Raw genomic sequence first — 22,817 nt, forward strand, 5'->3', positions numbered from 1 at the left:
AATCCAAGGGGTTGCCTGATGTAGGGGCTTACTCACCCCAAGTTTTCAAAAGAGCAACAGTGATGATTGTGATTTTCCTCATATTGATTATTTTGGAACAATTCAAGCATTGTGCTTGGCTGCAGAAATATCTCAATATATTTTTTATTTTCTGCCTAGGTGCTTGGAACTGCAGCCAAACAACCTAAAAGCTCTGATGGCCCTGGCTGTGAGTTACACCAACACTGGCCATCAACAAGAAGCCTATCAAGCCCTGAGAAACTGGATAAAGCAAAATCCAAAATACAAGTATATAGTGAGAAGCAAAAAAGGGTCCCCAGCACTTACCAGGAGGATGTCTAAGACAGCAGATGAAAGGTAATTCCAGTGGAAATCCTCATGGTGGAAATTTTAGTGATATCCCTAGGACTGGGGATGCCTGCTGTGTCCCCTTGCTCTGTAGAAGTCCAGCCTGTTCCCTGTGATGGAAGAACATGTCTCTAACAGCAGGAGAGGGAAACCAACAGAGAACATTTGGTTTAATGACTGAAGGCTTTATCTTTTATGCCATCCCTGGAAGTTAAAAAAAACCTAAAAAACAAAAAAGCCAAAAAAACAGTTAAAAAAGGATGCTTCCCTTCAAATCCCATCACTTTCCTCTGTCCCTGTCTCCTGCTTCAGTATTCCCACATCCTGCAACTTCATCCTTCAGCTGCTTCCACATCCATACTAAGCCTTTATCCAGCTCTACATGTGTGTGTTCTTCCTACTGTTCACCATTTTTCCCATATGCCAGCCCAGCCACTAGAATCCAGGAATGAGCCATTTTGCAGTGCAACGTGGCTTCAGTCCACTGAGAATATTGAGAGGTGGCATCTGCCTGTTTAAAAGCTGTTCTGGTTCTAACAAAGAGACAACACAGCCATTTGATTTGTCCTCAGCCATTTTAAATAACAAAACAATTCATGGGTTGGCAGCCCTTCGTCATGATTTCATGAGGTCAATAAACAAGTACCTCTGGACTTGTGAGATGCATAATGAAGTCATTAAAGGCATAAACATGATTTACAGAACTTGGGCTATCTCACTGCCTGTCATTTTGAAGACAGGCCTTATGTTTTACCCTTATCACTTACAAGTCCTGGGTTGACAAGATAATTTCATATGAGCAAAAATAAAATATGCAAGTTCTGCTTAATTGCTAAGCGTGTTATTCTACTTTGGCTTCATCCTGCTGACATCTGGTGCTGTCAGTAGAAAGGTTTCAAGAAGCTACAGTGGGCACAGAAGTCTTATGTTAGGCATCTTTCTTCGAGGGTCTTGGCTGGTCCCTTATCTATTCTTCTTAAGAATGGTACTCTTTTTGCCACTAAAGAATTCTTTTATGTCCAAGAAACTCATCTAATTTGAATAGTTTTAAAAAACCTTCATGTCCTCCCACTTGGGTTCATGGCTGTACTTTGACTTCATTTCATAGATGAACTTTTTTTGTTTCAGATGTGAGTTTACAACAGCACCCTGATGTAAACCCCTGCCATGATGAAGAAGCTCCTTTACAAATTTTAGGAGTACAACACTTCTGATAAATCCACTACAAGAATTTTCATTTCCAGCTATGCAATCAACATTGAAATGTTTGTAGATAACTGTATGATGGGTCTTTAAATTATTTTTCACCCTTGTCTAGCTCATTACTTGAAGAAGTAAAGGACTTGTACCTGGAGGCTGCTCACCAGAATGGTGATATGATAGATCCTGACCTGCAGACGGGACTCGGGGTTCTTTTTCACCTGAATGGAGAATTTAACAGAGCAATAGATGCATTTAGTGCTGCTTTAACTGTTCGACCAGAGGTACATTTTATACTTTTACATTTTAAAAAATTTAGTTTTACAGGCCATTTCCTTTCTCCTGTCTGGATCAGGCTATTATTAATGAGATGTCACTTCTGCCATTAAAATTTTAAGACCTGAAATAGAAATGTTAATTACAAGACAGTCCTGTTTAGAAGCAGATTTATGCATGTCCAATTCCTACCTGTGTGCTGATTAATGGTATTAAATATATAAATTTGCCTGTGATCACGAGTCAGAACCTCACATTCCTTGTCAATTAAGATACAATACTATTATTTTCTGCAGACCTCCTTCCTTTGCAAGCAAAATGAGATATTATGTCTGATTTTTGACACCTACAGTAGAAAACTCCTTTTCTCACCAGGACTATACGTTATGGAACCGCCTTGGGGCAACCTTGGCAAACGGGGATCGCAGCGAAGAAGCTGTGGAGGCCTACACACGAGCTTTGGAAATACAACCTGGCTTCATCAGGTCCAGATACAACTTGGGGATAAGCTGCATCAACCTAGGGGCATACAGGTGAGTGTGAAAAATGTGTAAACAGAAAGTCAGGCATCACAAGTGCCAAGTGAAGATTCATTTTCAAGCTGGAGGTATCTAAGAAAAAAAGAATATAGCTACATAATCTCAGCTACTGTAAAATGTTGTCATAACTTTTCACAAAGGACTAAAAAGCATTTTTTTTAGCTCTAAGTGCAAATACTTTTACAATCAGTGGGATTGTTCTCTCATTTAAACTTAGTCCTGCGCTTCAGAGCTTTTGTAAAAGAAAATACAAGAGCCTATCTTTAAAAGCAAAACTTCAGTTAAACTGCTTCAAGTAGTTCATGCCATTAAAAACACTTGCAGTACATCCTTCAGGAATGAAGGTGATATTCCAGGGTCCCAGCTGTCAGGTTAACACAGGGAAGATGAAGGGGAGTGTTGCTGCAATGAGGACAGTACCCCCAAATGTTTGGTCAGCCTGAGTTTTGCGTTACCAAAAGCCATGCCCTCCTGCTTAATGAAAATCAAACAAGAACACACAAAGAGACTGATGAACTGCATTGTAAAATAATGTATTTGAGCCTGGCATGGAACTTTAGAAAGTTTGCCTGTAGTTGTTAAGCAAATTATATTGTTTGCTTCTTTCTTCTTCTTCCCTACAGAGAGGCTGTCAGCAATTTCCTCACTGCTCTCAGTTTGCAAAGAAAAAGCAGGAATCAACAGCAGGTTCCCCACCCTGCACTATCAGGCAATATTTGGGCAGCACTTCGGATTGCTCTGTCTATGATGGACCAGCCAGAACTATTTCAAGCTGCCAACGTGGGTGATCTAGACATTCTCTTAAGAGCTTTTAATCTAGAGCCGTAATAAAAAGGATACAAAAATTGATTAAATTGTATTAGAAAACAGAGAACTTTTTTATTACTCATCCCCAAATGACCACATTTTCCAAAAGATCATGACTGTAGATCAGTAGGGGAATTCTTTCAGACATTATTCATAAAGGAAAAGTTCAAAAGCACAAAAATAGTGTAAATAAATTCAAACTCAAAGGATTGAAATGAGCTGTGGCTAATCTGACAAAACCCTGAACTAGATGAAAGAGCAATTTCTGAAGAATTTTCATCCCATGCAAGCTATATCTCTCTATATACATACAGCTGTAAAAAGAAAAGTATCTTAAGAAGAAACCTAGATAATGGTTATTGCACATTAGAATGGCAAGCAGTGCATCCAAGGAACCTGCTTAGTAGCTCATTGCACTGTGCTGACACCACTTTGCCCCACAGTGGGGATTCCCTATCCTTTGGTTTCTTTGATGAAAAATCTTCTCAAGGTCCATTTTTAACACAGCTCTGAAAATAGATGCATGTAAAAAGAATGTGTTTGGTTTTGAATATATTCATTAGCCAGCAATCAATTTTTTTCTTCCAAAGGTACCTTGAGTAATTTGGGCCCAGTTCTGCAGGCTCATAAGCCATGTGCAATGTCAAGAGGAACATTGTCCATGGAGGGCTATGGGATGAGGCCAGGTACATTTGTGGAAGCCAAGTGTTGCCAGCAGAAGGGGCAATTTGCACTGGAATTGCAGCTGTTCAAACCAGCTGTCCTTGATCTCGGACAGTCTGAAGGAGCTCATGGCAGGGTCTGCACCTTTCTGTGTACTTATGCACTTTAATCTTTTTGTAAAATAGTGCTATGCTTCTATTTTAGTTACCAACCACGGAATGTACAGGATGGCCTTGTTGGCAGAGAGGACCAAATATCATTTCCTGAAATGTAACGAGAGGGTTTTCAATATTCTTATGTTTAAAAATGCAAATACTGTATAAACTGCATTAACAACTAGAAAGATTATTATATGCATCCATCAGGTAGAACACATATACATGCATGTGCATGCACATACATGTTGTATGCAAATGATGTCATTTCAGAACATAATAAGCTACAGATCTTTATTGCAAATGAAGAAAAATCTTCACAGGAGTTACTGCCTGCAGACCATGCTTGAGGGAAAACCTTCCCTGAAGAAATTGGTCTATATAATGCTTGTAGGATTGAGACCAAGGCTTGATGGTTGTCTCCATGACCTCCATGATACCAGAGAAAATCCTTAGATAACACCAGTATGCGTAGCTACTTGCAAATGTGTGTATAAACACACCATCTTAATTTTCCCTGGTTGGATGAATGGGGAGCAGTGTTGGGGCAGTACCAATCCCTGATGAATGGATTGATTCAGCTACAATCAAACACATTTAGCTCAGGGTGAATGCATCAATCAAAGAAGGAAGAGAAATTTTTAGGAGGTGATTTTCAGTTGCTGGTATTTTAAATATTTTTCCTGAATAGTGAGAGATAAAAAGTGTAATGATATGTGTTGATCTGTGGTCAGGAATTCAATGTGCAGAGTAGCTACTGGAATGTGTTAAAGTGGGACAAATAGCAGATTTCCTATAAACAACATTAAAAGAAAAATCCAGCTCAGAGGGATAAAAAAAGAAATCCAACTGCACAGATCACAGAGAAAGATGCTCTGTGGGAGTTGGACAGTTTCACCAGTACAAACCTAAAGTTTCTTGCAGCTGTCTGTTATTTTGAGACACCACTTAAAGGAAAATTCCATGTAAGACAGCGTAATCACTGCATCTAATCTCCATCTATAGGTTGTTAAATTAAAATAATTGTCATCAGAAAAATAAAAGGCTTATCCCTCACTCTCTCCCACAGAATAGAGATGCTGAAACAGCTACAGAATTTTTTTAAGAGTGCTTTATTAATTCATTGTTTACACATATATTCCTGTTTATCTATCAGGTGTTTCATAACTGATTCCTGCAGCTTTCTCTAAGGATGGGGCTGCCTGGGAATGTCACTTTAGCTAAGTGGGCTGCTGTATGCATATCTGCTGACAACAGTTTGCTCTTTTGCTTTGACAGCGATGTGTGATGACAGCTCTTTATTGATAAGGCAGAGCAGAAGGTGCAGTGCAATTGAATCTGGGAAGTGATAAGAGAGAAGGAAGGCAGCTTTGAGAAGAGGCTGTAAAGCAAAGGCATATGTGCTTAGATTTTGCTTGATGCCCTGCCATCACACAAGTTCTTCTAGAATATCCTTTGTGCTGTGGTGTAGGATAATCAGTGCTAATGCAGAGGAATTAGCTGTTCAGGGACATTATTTTCATAGCTTCCAAATTAAAAATTAAAAAAAATAAATAAAAAGTTATTGACTTCTCAGAGTCAGAATGACAAGGGTTATTTGATTCTCATGGCAGTTCACTAAACATCTTTTCCAGCCTGTACATGAGTAACACAGAAATTGTTAGGAAGGCCTAATGCAAGTCCAAGCCTCTCCAAAAAGAACAGACTGAGTAGGTAGCTTTTGATTTATCCTGGGATACACTTCTCAAAACTACATTTATCTGCTGAGATATGTCCACACCCATGGGACTGGCACGAGTTGTGTGTACAACCTTGAGACAACTCACCAGGGCTGAACTCTGCCTTCCCAGGGGAGGCTCAGCCCCCGGCCCATCTCAGCTCTGCTGTACAGGACATGGGCTACAAAGCCTGTCCAAAGAGGTGCACAGCCTTGGAGATTATCCCAGCTGCTCTCTCCTGTTGTAGGTAGCCAATGGCCAGTCAACCACGTGGCACTGACCGAGGCACTGGGAAAGGCTAAAGCAGGGCAGGCTGATAGGGACAGTGACACATCTCACACACTCCTGGCCTGGTCAGTGTGGGAGAGTGGCTGGAGACTGAGGTCACCTCACTCTAACAGGTCAGGCCCAGCAACTCTTGGGACTTCTGGGAACTTGCTTAGGATCCTGGGCTTTATCATGCTCTGTTAGCCCCCTCCGCCAAGCACTGCCAGTGCAGCAGACGGGATTAGATACAGCTTTGAGCTGACCTCCTCTTGGCGTTCCTTAAATATTCAGGGCAAGTTTGTCTTCTTGCCTGGAACAGCAAGAGGAAACATGTGAGGAGGCTGCAGCATATTAACAACCTGAATAGCAAATTCATCTACTTCTGCTTCTAACCAAGCATGAGGTGGGATAAATAAGGCGGGTGCTGAACAGTAGCAGATTGAGCCTGAGAGTGAGAGACAGCAAATCTGGGTCCTGTTCTCAGCACTCCCTGGGAGCTCGACCCAGTCAAAGCCTCCTGCCATCCCTGACTTGCCCAGGTATGCAAGGAAGGAAGACGGGAAATAGCATTCCTTGCACTACCTGGGAGCAGGGCGGTGTCACTGTCTCACACTGCAGGGGCGAGGGCACCACTCGGCAGGGTAGGAAGGCAACACAAACACGAGGTGGCTCAGGTCTAGGGAAGCAGTTTCACATCCTGACTATCAATTTCAGCAGAGGAGAGACTCAGACATTTCAGGATGCTGTACAGCATCTATGAGGTGAGGCTCAGTTAGAGTGCTGCAATGGTGTATCACCATGTCCCACCCCTGTTGTCCTTTCTTGTTACTCCTCTTTTTCCAGAGGTGATTTATCACTGCCAGGTAACTGATTCCAAGTTTTTGAATCTTTTTTTTTTTCTATTTTATATTTCATGCAATTAAAAAAATGTTTTCCTAACCCCAGCTTGGGACTGTCCTCGTCCTCTGCAAAGCTTTAGGAATACTTGTGACCTAGAAGCCTGATCCATCAAGCTGCTGAACACTGTAAGCCTGGGGTCTGCACGAGAGTGCTCAGCACTTTGCAGGATCAGCTCCCATGCAAGTATTCCCAGGAGAGGGCTGGCTCTGGTACCACTGCACAGGCTGAACAGGCAATCACAGGGATTGTTTTGGGAGTGAGGCTTTGCAATGAAGGCAAAAGGCTCATTTCTGGCTGACCTCTTTAAACTGAGGAGCCTCGTGGCCACAGACTGGTTTATGTCAGCTTGAAGAACCGATTTGACTTTTAGGCAGACACATAAACATATCTGTATCTAGTGGTAATTTCTTATGATCTGATAAATCACTGCACTTGTAAAAACACCGAGGGGGAGGTTCAAATGACACAAAACCTCACACAACAATAATGCATGCAACTACATTAACCAGTAACCACTATGCAATATTAACCCCGAGCATGCAGCAATGCTACCTGAGCATGTGTTTACAGAATGCATGCAGAAGGCTCACACATAGGGTATTCTTAAACTGTTGATTCATATCATCTGTGGAATATTTTAAAAGTCCTTTGCATCTGCCAAACTCAAATCTGAGTTGTTCATATTATCTGGAACAGGCTAGACCAAATGCAGAGCCCTTTTAAAATCCCATCCTTAGAATTCACTTTGTGTTGTGGGTTTCACGTTTGCTTCAAGTGTTTAATTAATAACAGACATCTGTAGTAACAGCTTTTGCAGACATGTTTTAGTACCCTCTCCAGAATTAAAAAGCTAAATCTTCACAGCTTTCACAGTGAAGCTGGGTTGTTTGGATTTTCATATTTTCATCTCTAGTCTCAACCACAGAACAGCCAGGTATCCTAGGAATATCCACAGAGCACAGGCCTCCATGGCAGAAATAACAACTGCTGCCATGACTAGCAGAGCCAAAGCCTGAGGCCTAAATCAGTGTCTGTTGGAGCCAGTGAGAAATGGAGCAAAGCATAAATTGGTTGTAGATCTCTTTTGCCCAAACATGCATCTGCAAAATGAGACATACTAGTTATTTTCGCATGAATTACCTGCACAGTTGAAAAAATGTGATTTCTGGTCACCAGTGTTGTCAGCTTAGCAGTCTGTACAGTGAATTTATGTAATAAATGTTAATAATATACCAAGTATTCACAAAAATGGTAAGACAAAATGCACTGCACGTTGTGAAAAAAAAAATGGTGGATATGCAATACAATATTATCTACTATTCAAACCTTACCTAGGCTAGAATCAGATTCCTTCATTATGGTTCTACTGGTTTTTGGACTGGTGAAATAAATCAGAGAACAGGAGTGCCATGCATGAAGACATCACTGACACTTTGAACAAACGCAGGCAAAACGAAAAACAGGCATGTCAGAGAATCCATGGGAAGTTTCAGAGCCTCAGCCCACAAAGTAACAAGTATTAGACAAGGGAAAGAGACAGAAGGAATCTAAATTTTCCTAAAATATGCTGTAACTTTACAAATGCTTGCAATATGTGACAGCCCATTGAGCAAGCTTGCATGGTCGAGACTTGATGTGCTTTGATCTCTTTTCCCCTTCTACATTTACAGAATGCCATCAACATTGGCTAAACCTTTAATTTAAATAGCCTTTTTAATATCAGTAAGCTATTGTAAATTCAGAAAAATTAAAAAAATTTATAAATATATTTTATATATCAGAGTATAACATATCTAGAGTAAAATAAAACTATATAGTTTTGAGAGGCATTCTGTGTGGCTTCTTCTATATGCTGTAAACTGTTTGAAAACCTTTGCAATCTTGCATCAGTTCTTTTGGCTTTATTTTTAAGCCAACATAGAGGAAAGAAGTGATTATAGGGTTGGCAGATACTTTCACCTGGGCCATCTGAAGAGCCCTGCTGCTGCACACACTTCCAGTGCTCCCTGAACTCCTGGTGTCCGTGGGGAAGTGCAGAGGCAGGGCTTGGCAGCGCTGCCGAGGTGGGAGCTCAGCCCGACACCTGAATGTTTACATTCCCTTCCAAAGGCTCATATTGACCCAGATTAAGAATCTGAATGTAAGAACATACGGGGTAAAAGATCAGTTTCTTACTACAGGTAACTCTGCCTCTGTATGCTTAGTGCATTATCAGCTGTGTATAATATCAAACACAGACCTATAGTTTACTGATGCTTTAATTTGGTGTTTCCCTGCACTGCTGTTTAAAATAATCTATTTCCTCAAAAAAGAATGATGTGCATACTGGATGTGTTAAATTTATTAAGGTCATAGATGACTATTTGCAGAGCACCACACTTAATGTAGTATTTTTGTACTGTAATGGAAGCATGCCTTCCTTGGGTTCTTTTCCACATATTAAATTGTATTTATTTACCTGTATTTATAACTGTGCAATTTTTAAATATGTTTTAAAAATAAACTTTGTCTGTGGCTTCAAATATTTCAAAATCTCTTTTCAACTTGAAAATGGTCTTGACTTCAATTAGGGGAACTGAAAGAAGGGATCTAAGTCTCCAACTGAAAGGATTTTTTCAATGTCTTCTATCCTATTGTTTACAAAGTGAACATACTTCTCTGCTAAAAAGCTAAGTCCAAAAGATGCTTTTGTTCTCATTTTCCCTAAATTAATTGTTACTCTGAGGCAGAGTTATTTTTAGAATTGATTTTTATTTCGGCATGTTGATCAATTATACTTACAACTGGAATTTATACCAGCTGAGGCCTGGCCCAAAGGGTTCTGTACATACAGCCCATATGAGGAAAAATAGGAAAAAAGTAGATAAGCATTTTTTCTGAAGACCATGCAATAATTAAAACAGAAGCAGTAATACCACAAAACAGCTTTTATGAAAACCAAAGCCAATATGCAGTGACTGAAATCACTACTCAAGCAATTTCCCAAATACCACCGTAGGAGTTGGCTCTCAGCGCTTTTCAGTTCTGTCTTTCATGGGATGAGGTGAAAGTGCTGACAAGGATGATGTCATTCCTACTCTGTGTTTTTGCTGTGAGACACCAACATAAGCACAGACATGAGGGACAAAAATTTCTGTGTGCTGCTGTGGACAGAAAAGCTGACAGCCAGTGAGGGGCTGTGACAGTGACAGCACAGGGCTACAGAAAAAGCAGGACTCTCTCCATGGACATGTGGGCTGCTCCAGAAAAACAAACAGAAGCCACAGCTTGCCTGCAGAAGGAAAGCTCTGTCAGAAAAACCAACTGTCTGCCCATGGCTTTATCCAGAACCTTCCACCAGGGAACAAAAGGGAACAGACACTGAAACCCCGCTAACCCTTACGTTAGGATGAAATTAATTGTGGGCTCTTGACACTGGTGTGTTTTGCTGGCAGATGTTAAGGTTAGGTTAGTCCTTTTTGCTCAAACACACTGACAAAGCAGCAGCAGGAAAATCCTTTAGCTGTGTGCTCCATAGGGAACCCAGACCAGGAACATAGCACTGCTATCCTAAAGCCAAAGAGAGTGGGAGAAAAGCATCAGTACCAAATCAACATAAAAAACTGCTCAAAATCACTGGTAAAGACATCTGAAAACATAATCGCCCCCTCCAAACAGCTGTCAGTCATGCAGTAACTGTATGCAATAATTTTACGGCATTTGTCTTCCACCATGGCTGTCAGTGCTTCTCTTTTTCAGGTTAAGCTTGTAGGACACCTGAGGGACACAAAGGTGCTACTTCCCACTTCAGTGAGGGGGAGCAGAGGGTGGTAACTTGTCAGTTATCCAATACTACCTCCCACAAACAGTCTGCAAAAGCTAGCAGGCACAGGAAATTCCTGGAAATTCTGAACAGAGCCCATTAGCTTGTACAGGGAGCCACTCTCCCACCTCTTCCAGTTGCCACAAGTGGTGTGAACAGTGTGTCTTGAGTTGCCATGGTCACAAAGGATATCTGTGATAGGAGAGAAATCAAAACAGATCATTAAGTTTAGACCTCAGAAGCCGAACCATCTCTGCATTTCTTATCATTCAACACATCACATGTCCTCTACTTCTATACCAAGAAGTGTCACTGAGCCCAGCAGCTTTACCTCTTACGTCTCCTCCAGCTGCTGGTCCTGTAATCCTGTGATAAAAAGTTGTCATCCCTCAGTCTTCTTTTTCAGCCTACTCTTGCATCTACCAGAGTCCCAATAGTCACATTTCTATGTGAAGTCCTTACACATGAGGAAAACAGACTTCTCCTTTACTGAGCAGCAGAAGAAATTTCTAAGTGAATATGAGGAATTACAGACTGTGATAAAGCAGAAATTTGGGGTGAAATGACAGCACTATTCCACACAAACATTGCCAATTCTTGTGATCAAAGAACATCAACAGGTCTAAAAGTTAAAAACAAACAAACCAATCTAACTTAAGACCTGTTTTCTATTTTTTGCCATGTTGTATAACCACTCAGGGCTTGGGGATTTTATTTTTTTAAATCCACAGACATGCCAGGAGTCACAAGAAATCGAGACTCTCACAAACCTCTCTGTTCCCTATGCAGGGTTTTTTCAAGTAAAACACCAAATGTTACCACAAAGAGTGAGAGGCAGCATCAAAAAACATTCTGTCTATTCCTCTTCAGTTCAGACAGGAATAAAGAAGCAAGAATCCACACAGTCACCAGATGTGAGAATATTTCTTTTTAATTTAAAACAGTTGCAACAATGTCATTCACAGCCTTTCTCATCTCAGACGAATACTCTCCAGAAAGTTAACAGTGCTTCAAGCAAACAACTCTGAATGGTGCAAAGTAAACCAGGACAGACATTTCCAGGATACAACAGTAAAACCACTGAAGAGTGAGTAGAAATCAGACACCAATCTCAGCCATTAAGGTAGGAAGGGTGACAGGGAAAACAATAAAATGTCCAGTTACATATTTTGCATAGACTTCCAATGTATGAAAACAGCAAAGAGGATAAAAATGGCTGCTGCCAGGATGGAGAACAACAGGAATCAATTGGAGAGGTTTCTAAAGAAATCGAATGAGTTCTGGATGCATCCACTCTCTGAATGTGTGTTGTGACCTGGTGGAGGCTGCCTGAGTCAAAGAACTGGGCTGATGTTGGTTTCACTTACACCAAAGTCAGTCAGAGTTAATGGCACTGAACCCAGTAGAGTTACAAGTGATTGGAGTTCAGGAACATCTACATTTGTTTTAAAACCACAGCTCTGATAAATTATTTTTTATCCTAATTATACTTTAGCTAGGAAGATTAAATAGGAGTTTGTGTCTACATGTGTTTTGGAGACTGGAGATTGTGTCTCAGAATGAGGAGTCTACTGGATCCAGCATGCTGCCAGGAATGAGAGCAGAAGAGGCAATCAAGGAAAAGTTGATTCGTTTTTCTTCCTTCCTATCTCCTAACCTAAATGTATTATACAAAAAAGTAAAAATAAGTCTGAGAAATAAGAACATTATTTACTGCCAGCTCCTGGCTTGCCATAATTCTCAGGTTAGATTGTCTCAAATAGCTCACAGTGATTCTTTCTCCTCCATTCCTTTTTGTCAAGAAGCTCCCAGCTCACCAAGCCCGCAGCAGCTCCTCCAGCACCCAGACACAGGGAGTGTGCCCAGGCTGTGCCCTCAGACCTGACCTGGCACGATTCAGCACATTCAGATTGTAGCAGGCACAGCCTGGAAGATCAGTCTTCTCTTCAATACAGTCTGTTTGAGTGGGCTTCTGCAATGCTGAAGTTTAAAAAAAACCAAAACCCACCAAAACTCCTCTCCCCCACATTAGGCTGAGGAGTCAGGAGTTAACATCCTGCTTCTCCAGGTTCATGATGCTCTTCACATAAAACCCATCACAAAAGGGAGACGACTTAACCAGTCACTTGAAAAAAGGAGGGAGGTCACTGTTTTGGGAGAGAATAAAGTAGTTCCTCAAGCACCTGACTGAAGAACTTCTAACATATTTTTAACTGCTAAATTTTAGAAAACCTGTAATCCTTTCCCTAAACTGCTCCCTGCACTCCTGACTAACTTTGGTTTGGGCAGGCAAAACACAGAAGTGATGAACAGAAAAGAACTCCAGGATCTGAGCTGCTCCAATTCACTCACCACAGCCAGCCAAGGGCCCTCCCCTTTCAACCACCACTTCCAGTTTATCACCTTCCAAGTGTGCCTCCCGAGACCAGGCAGCCCCACCACTGGGATGCACCAATTAGTTTGTGAGATTCCAGCTCCATCCTTGATCCTAGGAGACCAGCCATGCTTCCAGCTGGATAATGAACATGGGAGTTACTCTGTTGGCCTTTATTTACCCAACATTTCTAAATAAAAAGGCGGCAGCCACCAGATCTTGGTAGTTTATAAATAGCCCTTAAAGTTCACGAGGCAAGGGGGAAGCTGTTGCGTTGAATTTCCTTGGAATATAATTGGGAATTTAAAAAAAAATTTAAAAACTAAAGGAAGGGGGTAAAAAAAGGCCTTTTCTCCTTTTTCTACTGCCAGAATTTAAAAAACCACAGATACATAGAAGTTTTGCTCTTTCACTTTAAATAGAAGATGTATCACTGCATAATTTGCTGATCCCATTTTCAAACCTGCCACTTTCTGGTGAAGTCCTCAAATATTCAAATTCTGGAAGAAGGAAAGAAATTACTGGCAGCTTTTATTTCATCCAGAACTAGTGGCTCAATAATTACAAGGCAGCTGAATCTCACAGGGGCCACTTATTAATGTTCTAGGACACTGCACTAATGTGTCAATAAGAGCACTAAGTGCAGGGAGCTTTCCCAGCAAGTACACACCTTTACACTCTACAGAATTATTGCACTGGAATTTCTCTCACAATATTTTAAGATCAAAACCTGATTAAAATATCAACAGTGTTTTTTGGCTCTGTGTGAGGCTTTATGACCAGAGGGAGGATTATTTTTCCCCAGACACTGCGAAAAACTAAAATGCCCTTCTCGTAACCAGGTGTTTGATTTGGGTTCTCTTCTGTAGTGTGGAGCTGCCTGAATTTTGCTATTAAACTTGCAGGCACTAACTGCATAGAAAATGTAATGACACCACTCTGGCTCTTCTGCACTCTGCAAAAAGGGATTTTTTTTTTTTTTTTTTTGACTGCTGCAATTTATTTTGAAGGCTTGGTAACATTATACAAGGCAACTCCAGCAACAGCTCCTAAGCAGTGTCCAACACTCTGAACCTTTGGGTTTGTTCTTTTTTCAGAATCATGAAAGGTTTTGCACTCACCATTGTAATTTTTCTACAATGAGTGTTTTCAAATATAATTTTAAAATCCACATATGTATTCTCACCTGTGGAAAACACTTAAATAACACCAAAAAAAAAAAAGACAGGAAAGGCCAGCCCCTGCCTACCCACCCCATCATCCCTGCCAGAGATATCAAACACCTTTTAGAAGGTGTCTGTTGAAGAGATCAGATTATTGGTGCATTTGCAAGTTTAAAGAAACTGGAAATACCAGTTCAAGGGTTTTTTTTGTTGTTTGTTTTTTGTTCTTGTTGGTTGTTGGTGTTTTGGTTTGGTTTTTTAAGGGAGGGAGAGAGGGGTAAATCAATAAATCAGCAAATTTACTAAGCAATTTCCTCCACTCAGATATGAAAGTCAGTATTTAAGCAATCTTAGCAGAAAGCAGGATTGCACCGCGAGTACTTTGTCAGGAAGTTGATTTCAGATGGCATATGAGTGGTCTAGATACAAATTTCCCTGACATAAATATAATGGGACATTAAATCCTTCTTTACCACCCCCATAAGAAAACAAAATTTAAATAATACCCTTGCCTTTCCTGAGGGTGTGCATTTAATTTCATAGTCAGAAATTCTGCTGCTTTTAGCCATCTGTAATCCTGAATCTGTTGGAAGAACTTGCAAAATAAACATTCAAGTAAAGATGAAGAGACCTTTGTCTGCAAAAATAAAATTTCTCTTTGGCAAAAAATGTACAGGGCACTGACAGGAGATTGCTCCTGTCTCCATTAGTCTCTTAGGCTTATGCATGGAAAAGTGAAATCAAGACACTGTACCACTGAATTCCAACAGATACAACTTCAGCTGCCTTTTCTCACTGCGCTGAAAATAATCTCTGAAACAAGACATTCTGCTTTGAAGAACAGCCACAAACCCCCTCCTTTCAAATGATTTCTCTGAGTGGTCTGGACTCTGGATTGAAACACTGGCTCCCAAAGACACAAAGATTTGTTTGTGGTCTTCAAAGGATGCACGGACAGAACAGGCAGGAGCTGGGCTGAACTGGGCTATTTTTGCTCAACACTGAAGCTTCCATATTCTCCACACACTAGCTGCAAACTCCACCAGAAATCCATGTGGCCTGTAAGGTGTATAAATTTAAAACAATGTCCTATAGAGCACCTAATAGAAATCTTCCGTCTAACACTTAAGGCGGCATCAAATGATTGTTTTTAAATACACTATAAACATCCCATGTTTTCCTTTGCTTTTTGGCAGTCCAAGGGTTAGGGGTCTTTTGTTGGGTTTAGATTTTTATTGTTTGCTTTTTTGGGCAGGTTAAAAAGGCTTATGGCTTCTTAAGGCCAGGTGATAGATTTGAGGCCTAACTTGGTATCCTGTGGTAAAAATAAATGTAGCCCAGGTCTTTGGGAGGTCGTTCTGAGGCACAGACTCTAAGGTCGTTGTAGATCACCCATCTGAAAGGAAAACAGGATTGATTACATTCCATGTGTATAAAAATCATCACAGGTTCTCAGACCCAAACTTCAAAGAGCTTAAAATCTAAAATCAGGCACTGCAAGAAGAACAAAGGATCAGAGAAACAGCCGAACCAGGTTTACTGGCAGAGTCAGGAATTGAAAAGGAGGAGGGATGTGCAGAGGCATGTGTAGTTACAGCCCAAATGAAGGAAAATCAGGGATTCCCAATGTCAAATAATGTGAGCATATAAAACATCACAGCCAAGATCAGCACCACAGTACCAGCAACACCAGTATCAGCCCATAGTCCCACAGGTTTCTATTGATGGGCAACAAAGGGAAGTTGGGGAGAGCTCAGACAAACTACGGCAGATACAGAACCAATGCCCCAAACTGAGCAGAGATTTGGAATGGCAAGCACAGGAGAGCCAGTGGTACATTTCACCACAGACTTCAGTGGGATCAGAACTGACTCATCATATCTGTGACAATTTTCATTTTTTTGGTGGGAAACCTACAGATGGCAACAGCCTGTGTTGTCTGCCATGAGCATGCCCTGCTCTGTACAGATGCTTCAAATCAAACATTTGCTCATGCCATGTGTCTCTCTCAGCTGCACTCACCTTCCTTCCTTTCTGAGATGACAAACGTAGTGGCCACTCATTGTGGATGTTCCCATGTGGCTGATGAACCCAAACAGCTCATATCCTGTTTTAAGAAACATAAATGGCACCCTGAGTCCTTTACTGCTAACACTGCAATATGACTCCAGGGGAAATGTTCTTTCTAATACTGGAGAAGCAGCTAAGCACTCCTAGCTCAGACTCTGCATCCCCAAACTCAGTTTCTGTTAACACTGCAGCATGTTCCAAATTTAACTAGTGGTCAGATTCACTGTCAAACATCAAATCAATCCAAATCAAACTCACACAGACCTGTGCACATACAGCAGGGCTATGATCACAGCCCCTACTAGGAAAAAACTAGCAGATTCATTCCCAATTCACAGAGAGCACCACAGAAAGTGCCAAACAGGGAGCTCATTCTGCACACAAATTAGCTATGCCTATACGTGTGATCACAGACCCCCTATAAATCAAGACAACCCAGAAGTTTGTATTTCAGCAGCCCATAAAAGAGAGGACAGGAAAGAAAGCTCTTCCTTTAACACAAGGACAATTTTTGTGCTTAAAGTCTCTGGAGAACTCAGCACTGGTTCTTGATCCCCACCCATTCATGCCATTCACCCAAATTAGCACTAAAAGGAAAAGGGTACCTTCTTTCACGATATTGCATAAGGACGTGGGCCTGGATTTTGGTGGAGAGGGCTTTCTGGAGCTATTTTACAGAATCATGTTGATTATCAGGATTTCAGGCTCTCAGTAAAGGGTCTCAGTCTATAAAGGCTAAGTACCACAAAAAATAATTATTCCAAGTTTGGGGCTTTTGTTAACCTAACGATAATCAATGTTTCCCATGTCTCCAAAAGACTTAAGGTTGGTATTTTTAATGTAACAGTAGCAACCACAGACAGAGAAATCAAATTGTCTGTTAATTTTTTGCCTAAGACCTTTACATTCAAGATCAGAGGTATAAGTTTAGAACATACTACAGTCATTAGAACTGGGCACCAAAGACCCTTCAAAAAGCTTTCTGATATCCTTAGCACCGCCACCGAGCTTTGTACTCCAGTGCTGTGACACCCCCAGGAGGTTCTTTGCCTACTTCTCAACTTTGCCTGCTGTACATTAGCCCCATCTTGTGGTTTATTTAGCAGCAGTATGACAGAGAATCTCAACCAAAAAAAACAAAACACGCAGGCAGTGACTATACCTGTCGTACTGTGAATAAGGAACTTGGTTAAAGGGATTATCAAACTGCCCAGCAGACCACAGGAGGACAGAAACTCAGGTGGTCTGTAACAGCAGTGCTGTCTTTAGGATGCTCAGCCTCTGAAAATTTAAACATTCTAGCTTTTCTTTGTCTTTTTATCTTATAGCAACAGAACAAAAAGTAAACCTAGGCCAGGAGAGGCTTATATGCTCTAGTAGCAAGGAACTTTGGACTTGGGTTATTCAGTGAGTCCAAGGAAAGAGTTTCCTGAGCAAACATGGCCCACAGAACTCAGCAGCCCACAGAGCTGGATTCAGCCCCAGAAAGAAGACTGGAAGTAAATTGTCTGGATCATATCCAAGAAACCCCACAATAACTACTTTCTAAACAGGAAGGAGCTCTATGAATGTGGTGGGTGTGACGCAACAAAATGACAACCAGGTCTAAGCTGAAGCAGAACTTACTTCCAGGCCCATCTTTGATCCTGGGTCCCTCTGACCCTGTCTCTGCAAGGATATTGGCATTAGCATTGTTCTCCATATCCATCGTGTCCAAAGCAGGGTCACTCTCTTCCTCAGGGTCAGGGTGGCTGAAGATCCACTCCAGTGCACGCTCCAAGTTATTGTTCTGCCAGTCAAACAATCAAAAGGGCAGCCTTTAATATACTCTCTATCATCATGTTGCCACTCATCAGCCTTTGAACAGTGTAAGGATCGTGTTAACAGCACTTAAAACTTGTAAGATACCTCTGTCTCCCTGGAAAATAGTATTCAGCAAACAGACTGCAAAAGCTTGACAGATGGAAAAGAAATAATCCCACAGCTAAGGCCCACTGCCTCATGTTCTCATCTTGCAGACACACAGTATCTAAGCATCCAGGTTATTTTTCAACAGGTAGTAAAAGCAGGCAAGTTTTCTTCACTGTCTTCCACACTTCAACATTCCAGTGAAACACACAAACCACCTTCCCCAACCCAGAGAAGTCAGGCATCCCACACTTTGCCAGGATAGTTCCAGGCCCATCATCCACTAACTGGATTTTTAGACACATTTCCAAGGCATCTGAGCACATGCATGCACAAAGCATAGAACATGAAACAAAACCCCAGTGCTACCAATAACCCACAAACTCACTGTTGCCTTCAGTGCCTGAATCGCTAGATTCCTTTGGAATCCCATGGAAATGATAATTGCAACCATCTCTTCAGGAGGCTGGTTATCTAGCCCTACAGCTCCTAAAGCAGCTGCCCCACTGGAAGCAACTTCTCCAAATGCAGGTATGACCAATGGCTCAGCAAAGTCTGGAACAAACAAACATTCATCAGTTCCTTCTTTTGCCTCACTGAACTGGAAAGTCAAAAACAAACACAAACAAACAACACACACACCTGAAAAGCAGTCCTGAAATCAACGTAAGTTCATTTCACTGGCATCTAAATTCAGACTTAGATGTGTGAAAAGCCTTAAAAACAACAAAATGAATGGGCACTCTACAAAATATACAGGTCCACATGCTCATACTGAGCAGACTGGAATAACTTGGCATGTTGCAGAAGTGAAACTGCAGGAAAGCAGCAAAGACTGGTATGGAAGCAATGACAGAACCAGGGTAATAGACAACCCAGTGCATGGACGTAAAATGAACTGACTCCATATCTGAAAATGTCAGCTAAGTCCAAGTGAAACTCATTCCCCATTTACACAAGCAACACAAAAGCCCATGGTGAAGCATGAATTCAACCAAATCTGGAGTTTTCTGGCAAGGGAGTACTCAGGTACACTCAGTGCTGAATCATGAGTCCAAACTTCGCATGGATGAAAACACAGGAAGTGGAGAACATCTAGCAGCCCTGTCCATCACTAGACAGCCCAAGTATGGCATGAATGCTCCAGCCTGAGCTAGAGAAGGCTGATATGGAAGAAAAGCATCCAGACCACAGGATTCTTTGTACTTACACTTGGTCCCAAGTCAGCTTCCCCCTTAGCAGCACGGACCTAGCCAAAGGGTGGAAACAGAGCTGGCCCACACCAGTGGTGAGGACAGGACTTCTGGTGTAGCTTAGTTTGTTGTCTTCTTCTAGGCAGAGGATACCACATAATGGTCAAGATCTGCATATCCCAGGAGCAGCTTAGGAAAATTCACTCACACCTCCAGGTTTCCCAGGTGGGGAAGGGGGGCCGTTGTTTCTCTGTCACACATTATAAAATTTCTACTGACTGCCAAAATCCACAACCAGGAGCTGAGTTTAACTTACACCTTCCAGCCACTGACCTGGTTCTTCCATGTGTGCAATGATCCAGTTGAAAGCAACTTCAGCACCCAGGTTGCCCGTGTAGTACACAGCCTTCCGACATGCTTCCAAAGGAAAGCCCATCTCTGCCAGCTGCATAACTGAGGACTCATCAATATCTAGGGCTACAAGAAAGGACCTTCTAAAATATGAAAGTCGAATTTCATCCATTGTATAATATTTTTTATTGTTACTCATGGTGCCATATATTACAGTACATATTGCTTGGATTTGGTTTAGTACTTCAATAAACCCACAGTCATCAGAAAACAGCCTTGTACAAACCATTACAGTAGTTGTTCTGGACTTACTGATAATCTTTTGTCTTAGTAGAGACATAGATGCCCACATATGTCATTAAGTCTTGATGAATTCCTATGGGACTTTATTTATTTTAAAAAACCTCAGCAGTGGATTTCAAGGGGTAAGGAAGTCAGGTGCTGAGCTCAGCTAGAGATGGCAGCCAAAACCAAGCATCTCTCAGAGGCAGGATCTTGCAGGTTTGAGAAACAACAGCTGCCAGATCTGGCAGCCTCTGAATGACAGTGTCTGACAGCTTTACATGAGGTCAGAGTCCAGAGGGAGCCAGGATCAAGTGGTTGTGACCCCCAGAACTGCAAGAACCTCCTGAGGAGCAGCAGGTAGAGGAGCAGCTCATATTCTGGCTACACTGACTCCTTAAGAGAGTCCTGCACACATGGAAGTAAACATTGAACAAGCACTGAAATCAGCTTTTGTTTGTGAGCATGCAGGGTAAGGCTTCCTGCATCTCTGTGAGGACAGAGAAGCCATTAGCTAAGCAAAAGCATAACAATATTTTAAGCAGTAGGAAAATGAGATACGTACACTCCACGAAATGGTTCGTCATGCGATCTGAAAATTAACAATGGAAAAAAAACAGGACTTCTATGAAGGTTAAGTAGATCCATATGGGTAAAACAATTCCATATTTTTAAACTCACAGAAATATTTGACCTCATGGAGACAGGGCAGTTTCATCCTTACTTCCCTGATGTTTTTGCCATGAATTAGAGCAGGGATGTTTCTGCTCAGTAGTTTTTTTCCGTAACTCAGCTCAGAGCAAAGTGTCACTGGTACTATAAACCAGTAGGAAATAAAGCTGATGGCTGACCTAAGCAAGAATCTGTTAAAAATAAAGTACCATCACCCATGCATTTACACTAAAACTAGGTCAGTCCATTCAGCAAGACGGTAAGAAGGAACAGGCCTTTGTGAGGAACTTATATAGATAAGGGATGAAATTAAAACCTTTAGAGAATTGAATTCTGTCATGTCCTTGCTCTGCACACAATTTCAGGTAGTAGCTGTCTTTCACATGCATACAGCATGGTATTATGCCACCACTATCATAAATATCCAAGCAAATGGGGCAATCATGTCATGAGAGCAGTTGCATTACTGGCTTCATATTAAATGCTGAGGCAGTCAAACTTCAGTCATCTGGAGGAAAGTGTAACCACCTGGGTCTAAGGTCACACCATAAAAACATGATTTTACTTGCTACAAACCATTTTATTCTCCAGGGAAACCCAGGGAATAAAGAAGGAGGATATTTAATATTCTTTTTTCTGAACTTTAGCATAAAAAAACCAGTACTTAAGGAAAAGAAAACGCAGCATAGCATGTTAATCACTCCTCTTTCTTTCTGCTCTACAAATACTATAGTCAGCTGTTTGCCATCATCTCCTTAAGACAGAGCTTTTTTCAATGGGCTGTGCAGCCCATGTACATGCAAAGAGGACTGTGCATGCAGGCACAGCTGCTAGGGCCTAACAATTCTTGTATTTTAAAAATGAATAAAATTTAGAGTCTTACTCAATGCCTGGAAAGCTGTTATCTTAAACTGTAGTCTTTTGTGTCTTAAGTATTGTTGTACAGGGCTGGACCTGGGAAGTGCACAGTGACTTTACTGCAAGGGAGTCATGGGCACACACTGAAGGTTCAAGGAGAGAGTCAAGGACAACAACATCAACTATCAAACCTCTTAGGGAAAGGTGTCCCTACCCATGGCAAGGGGGTTGGAACTAGATGATCTTTAAGATCCCTTCCAACCCAAAACAGTCTGTGATTCTACAATAAATCCCGAAAACAGAAAAGCTGGAAGAACTAGGGTTGTCCAGTAGGGAGAAAAAAAGGCTGTGGGGTGTTGTAGAATCTTCAATTACAGAAATACAGAGCTGGTTTTTTGTTCATAGCTCCAAATGGTGAAGATTAAAGACGATCCCTGTGTGCTAAGAGGAAAGGGGAGAATAAGTCAGTAAATACCTTTTGGGTCATCAGGAATGACAATGGGAGGAGCAATGTCTGGGAGTTCCTCTTCTCCTGGCTGGAGCCCCCTGGCCCGAAGGTGGCTGATATCCAGGAAATCTGGCATGTCTATAGAAACATCTACAAAAGCAGAGAAATGAGCTAAGCTTCTGCAGCCAGCAAAACAACCTTATGGTGCAACCTACCCCTTCAGAGAGGGAACTCTGGTACTCAAGGTACAGGAACAGCAAAAGAGTTCTTGGTGAAATTTGGAACGCTAAAGCACAATTTAACTAGCTCAGATGACATGAAACTGTGTTTTTGCTGCACAGACCTGATGGATTGGTTTACTTTGTCACAAAGGGAAAGAAGATTCAATTAGGATCTTCACAGTACAACCTTAAAGACTTGAGTCAGGTCCTCATTATAGTGTGCACATCTTATTGATTATCTTGGCTAGAAAGGTAAATAAAACAAGTACATACCAAGCTTTTTGGGTATCCAGTCAAGGCCAAAAGTGAATTTCTTTATCTGCACCACTAAGTACTCAGGAAACGAAGCAAAACGGGAAGTCCTGGGACGAACAAGAAACACAACTCATTGAAATGAGGCAACACAATCCCCAGCAGCACCGATCTCAGTACCTCATGCACACTGAGTGAGATGTTGACACACAGGACCCAACCCTACGAGCATTTAAAGTTCAAGCTCTCAACTACCAGACTGCATCAACTCTTGGAGTCTGACCACTGAGAAAACTTATTTCCTGCTCAACTCATCATTACAACTCTTGCAAGGCATGATCTGCACATCA

General features: G+C 41.5%; 2 protein-coding genes across 16 annotated transcripts in view; one reads left to right on the forward strand and one right to left on the reverse strand.

The window, feature by feature from the left end:
• PEX5L (peroxisomal biogenesis factor 5 like) overlaps window positions 1-9,395 on the forward strand; it is a 108,330-nt gene extending 98,935 nt beyond the window's left edge. For all 13 annotated transcript variants that reach the window (XM_042042471.1, XM_042042481.1, XM_042042474.1 and 10 more), the window contains 4 exons: window positions 160-357; window positions 1,667-1,832; window positions 2,200-2,357; window positions 2,987-9,395. In XM_042042471.1, the coding sequence (XP_041898405.1) occupies window positions 160-357; window positions 1,667-1,832; window positions 2,200-2,357; window positions 2,987-3,191 (727 nt within the window). In that variant the 3' untranslated portion in view covers window positions 3,192-9,395. The remainder of the gene's footprint in view (window positions 1-159; window positions 358-1,666; window positions 1,833-2,199; window positions 2,358-2,986) is intronic.
• A 2,188-nt stretch (window positions 9,396-11,583) lies between these two features.
• The window catches only part of USP13 (ubiquitin specific peptidase 13), a 50,212-nt gene continuing 38,978 nt past the window's right edge, over window positions 11,584-22,817 (reverse strand). The window contains exons 14-21 of one of the 3 annotated variants that reach the window (XM_042042468.1): window positions 22,489-22,577; window positions 22,022-22,144; window positions 20,582-20,608; window positions 19,717-19,860; window positions 18,579-18,745; window positions 17,909-18,071; window positions 16,235-16,319; window positions 11,584-15,608 (exon numbers count right to left, since the gene is read on the reverse strand). In XM_042042468.1, coding sequence (XP_041898402.1) covers window positions 15,515-15,608; window positions 16,235-16,319; window positions 17,909-18,071; window positions 18,579-18,745; window positions 19,717-19,860; window positions 20,582-20,608; window positions 22,022-22,144; window positions 22,489-22,577 — 892 coding nt within the window. In that variant the 3' untranslated portion in view covers window positions 11,584-15,514. Of the gene's footprint in view, window positions 15,609-16,234; window positions 16,320-17,908; window positions 18,072-18,578; window positions 18,746-19,400; window positions 19,634-19,716; window positions 19,861-20,581; window positions 20,609-22,021; window positions 22,145-22,488; window positions 22,578-22,817 lie in introns of those variants that run through there. The other 2 variants (XM_042042470.1, XR_006018426.1) reach the window with 2 other exon arrangements.

The sequence above is a fragment of the Corvus kubaryi genome, unplaced genomic scaffold (assembly GCF_017639235.1).
Source record: "Corvus kubaryi isolate FWS band 111438036 unplaced genomic scaffold, C.kubaryi_AGA036_p1.0 37397, whole genome shotgun sequence".
NCBI lineage: Eukaryota > Metazoa > Chordata > Aves > Passeriformes > Corvidae > Corvus > Corvus kubaryi.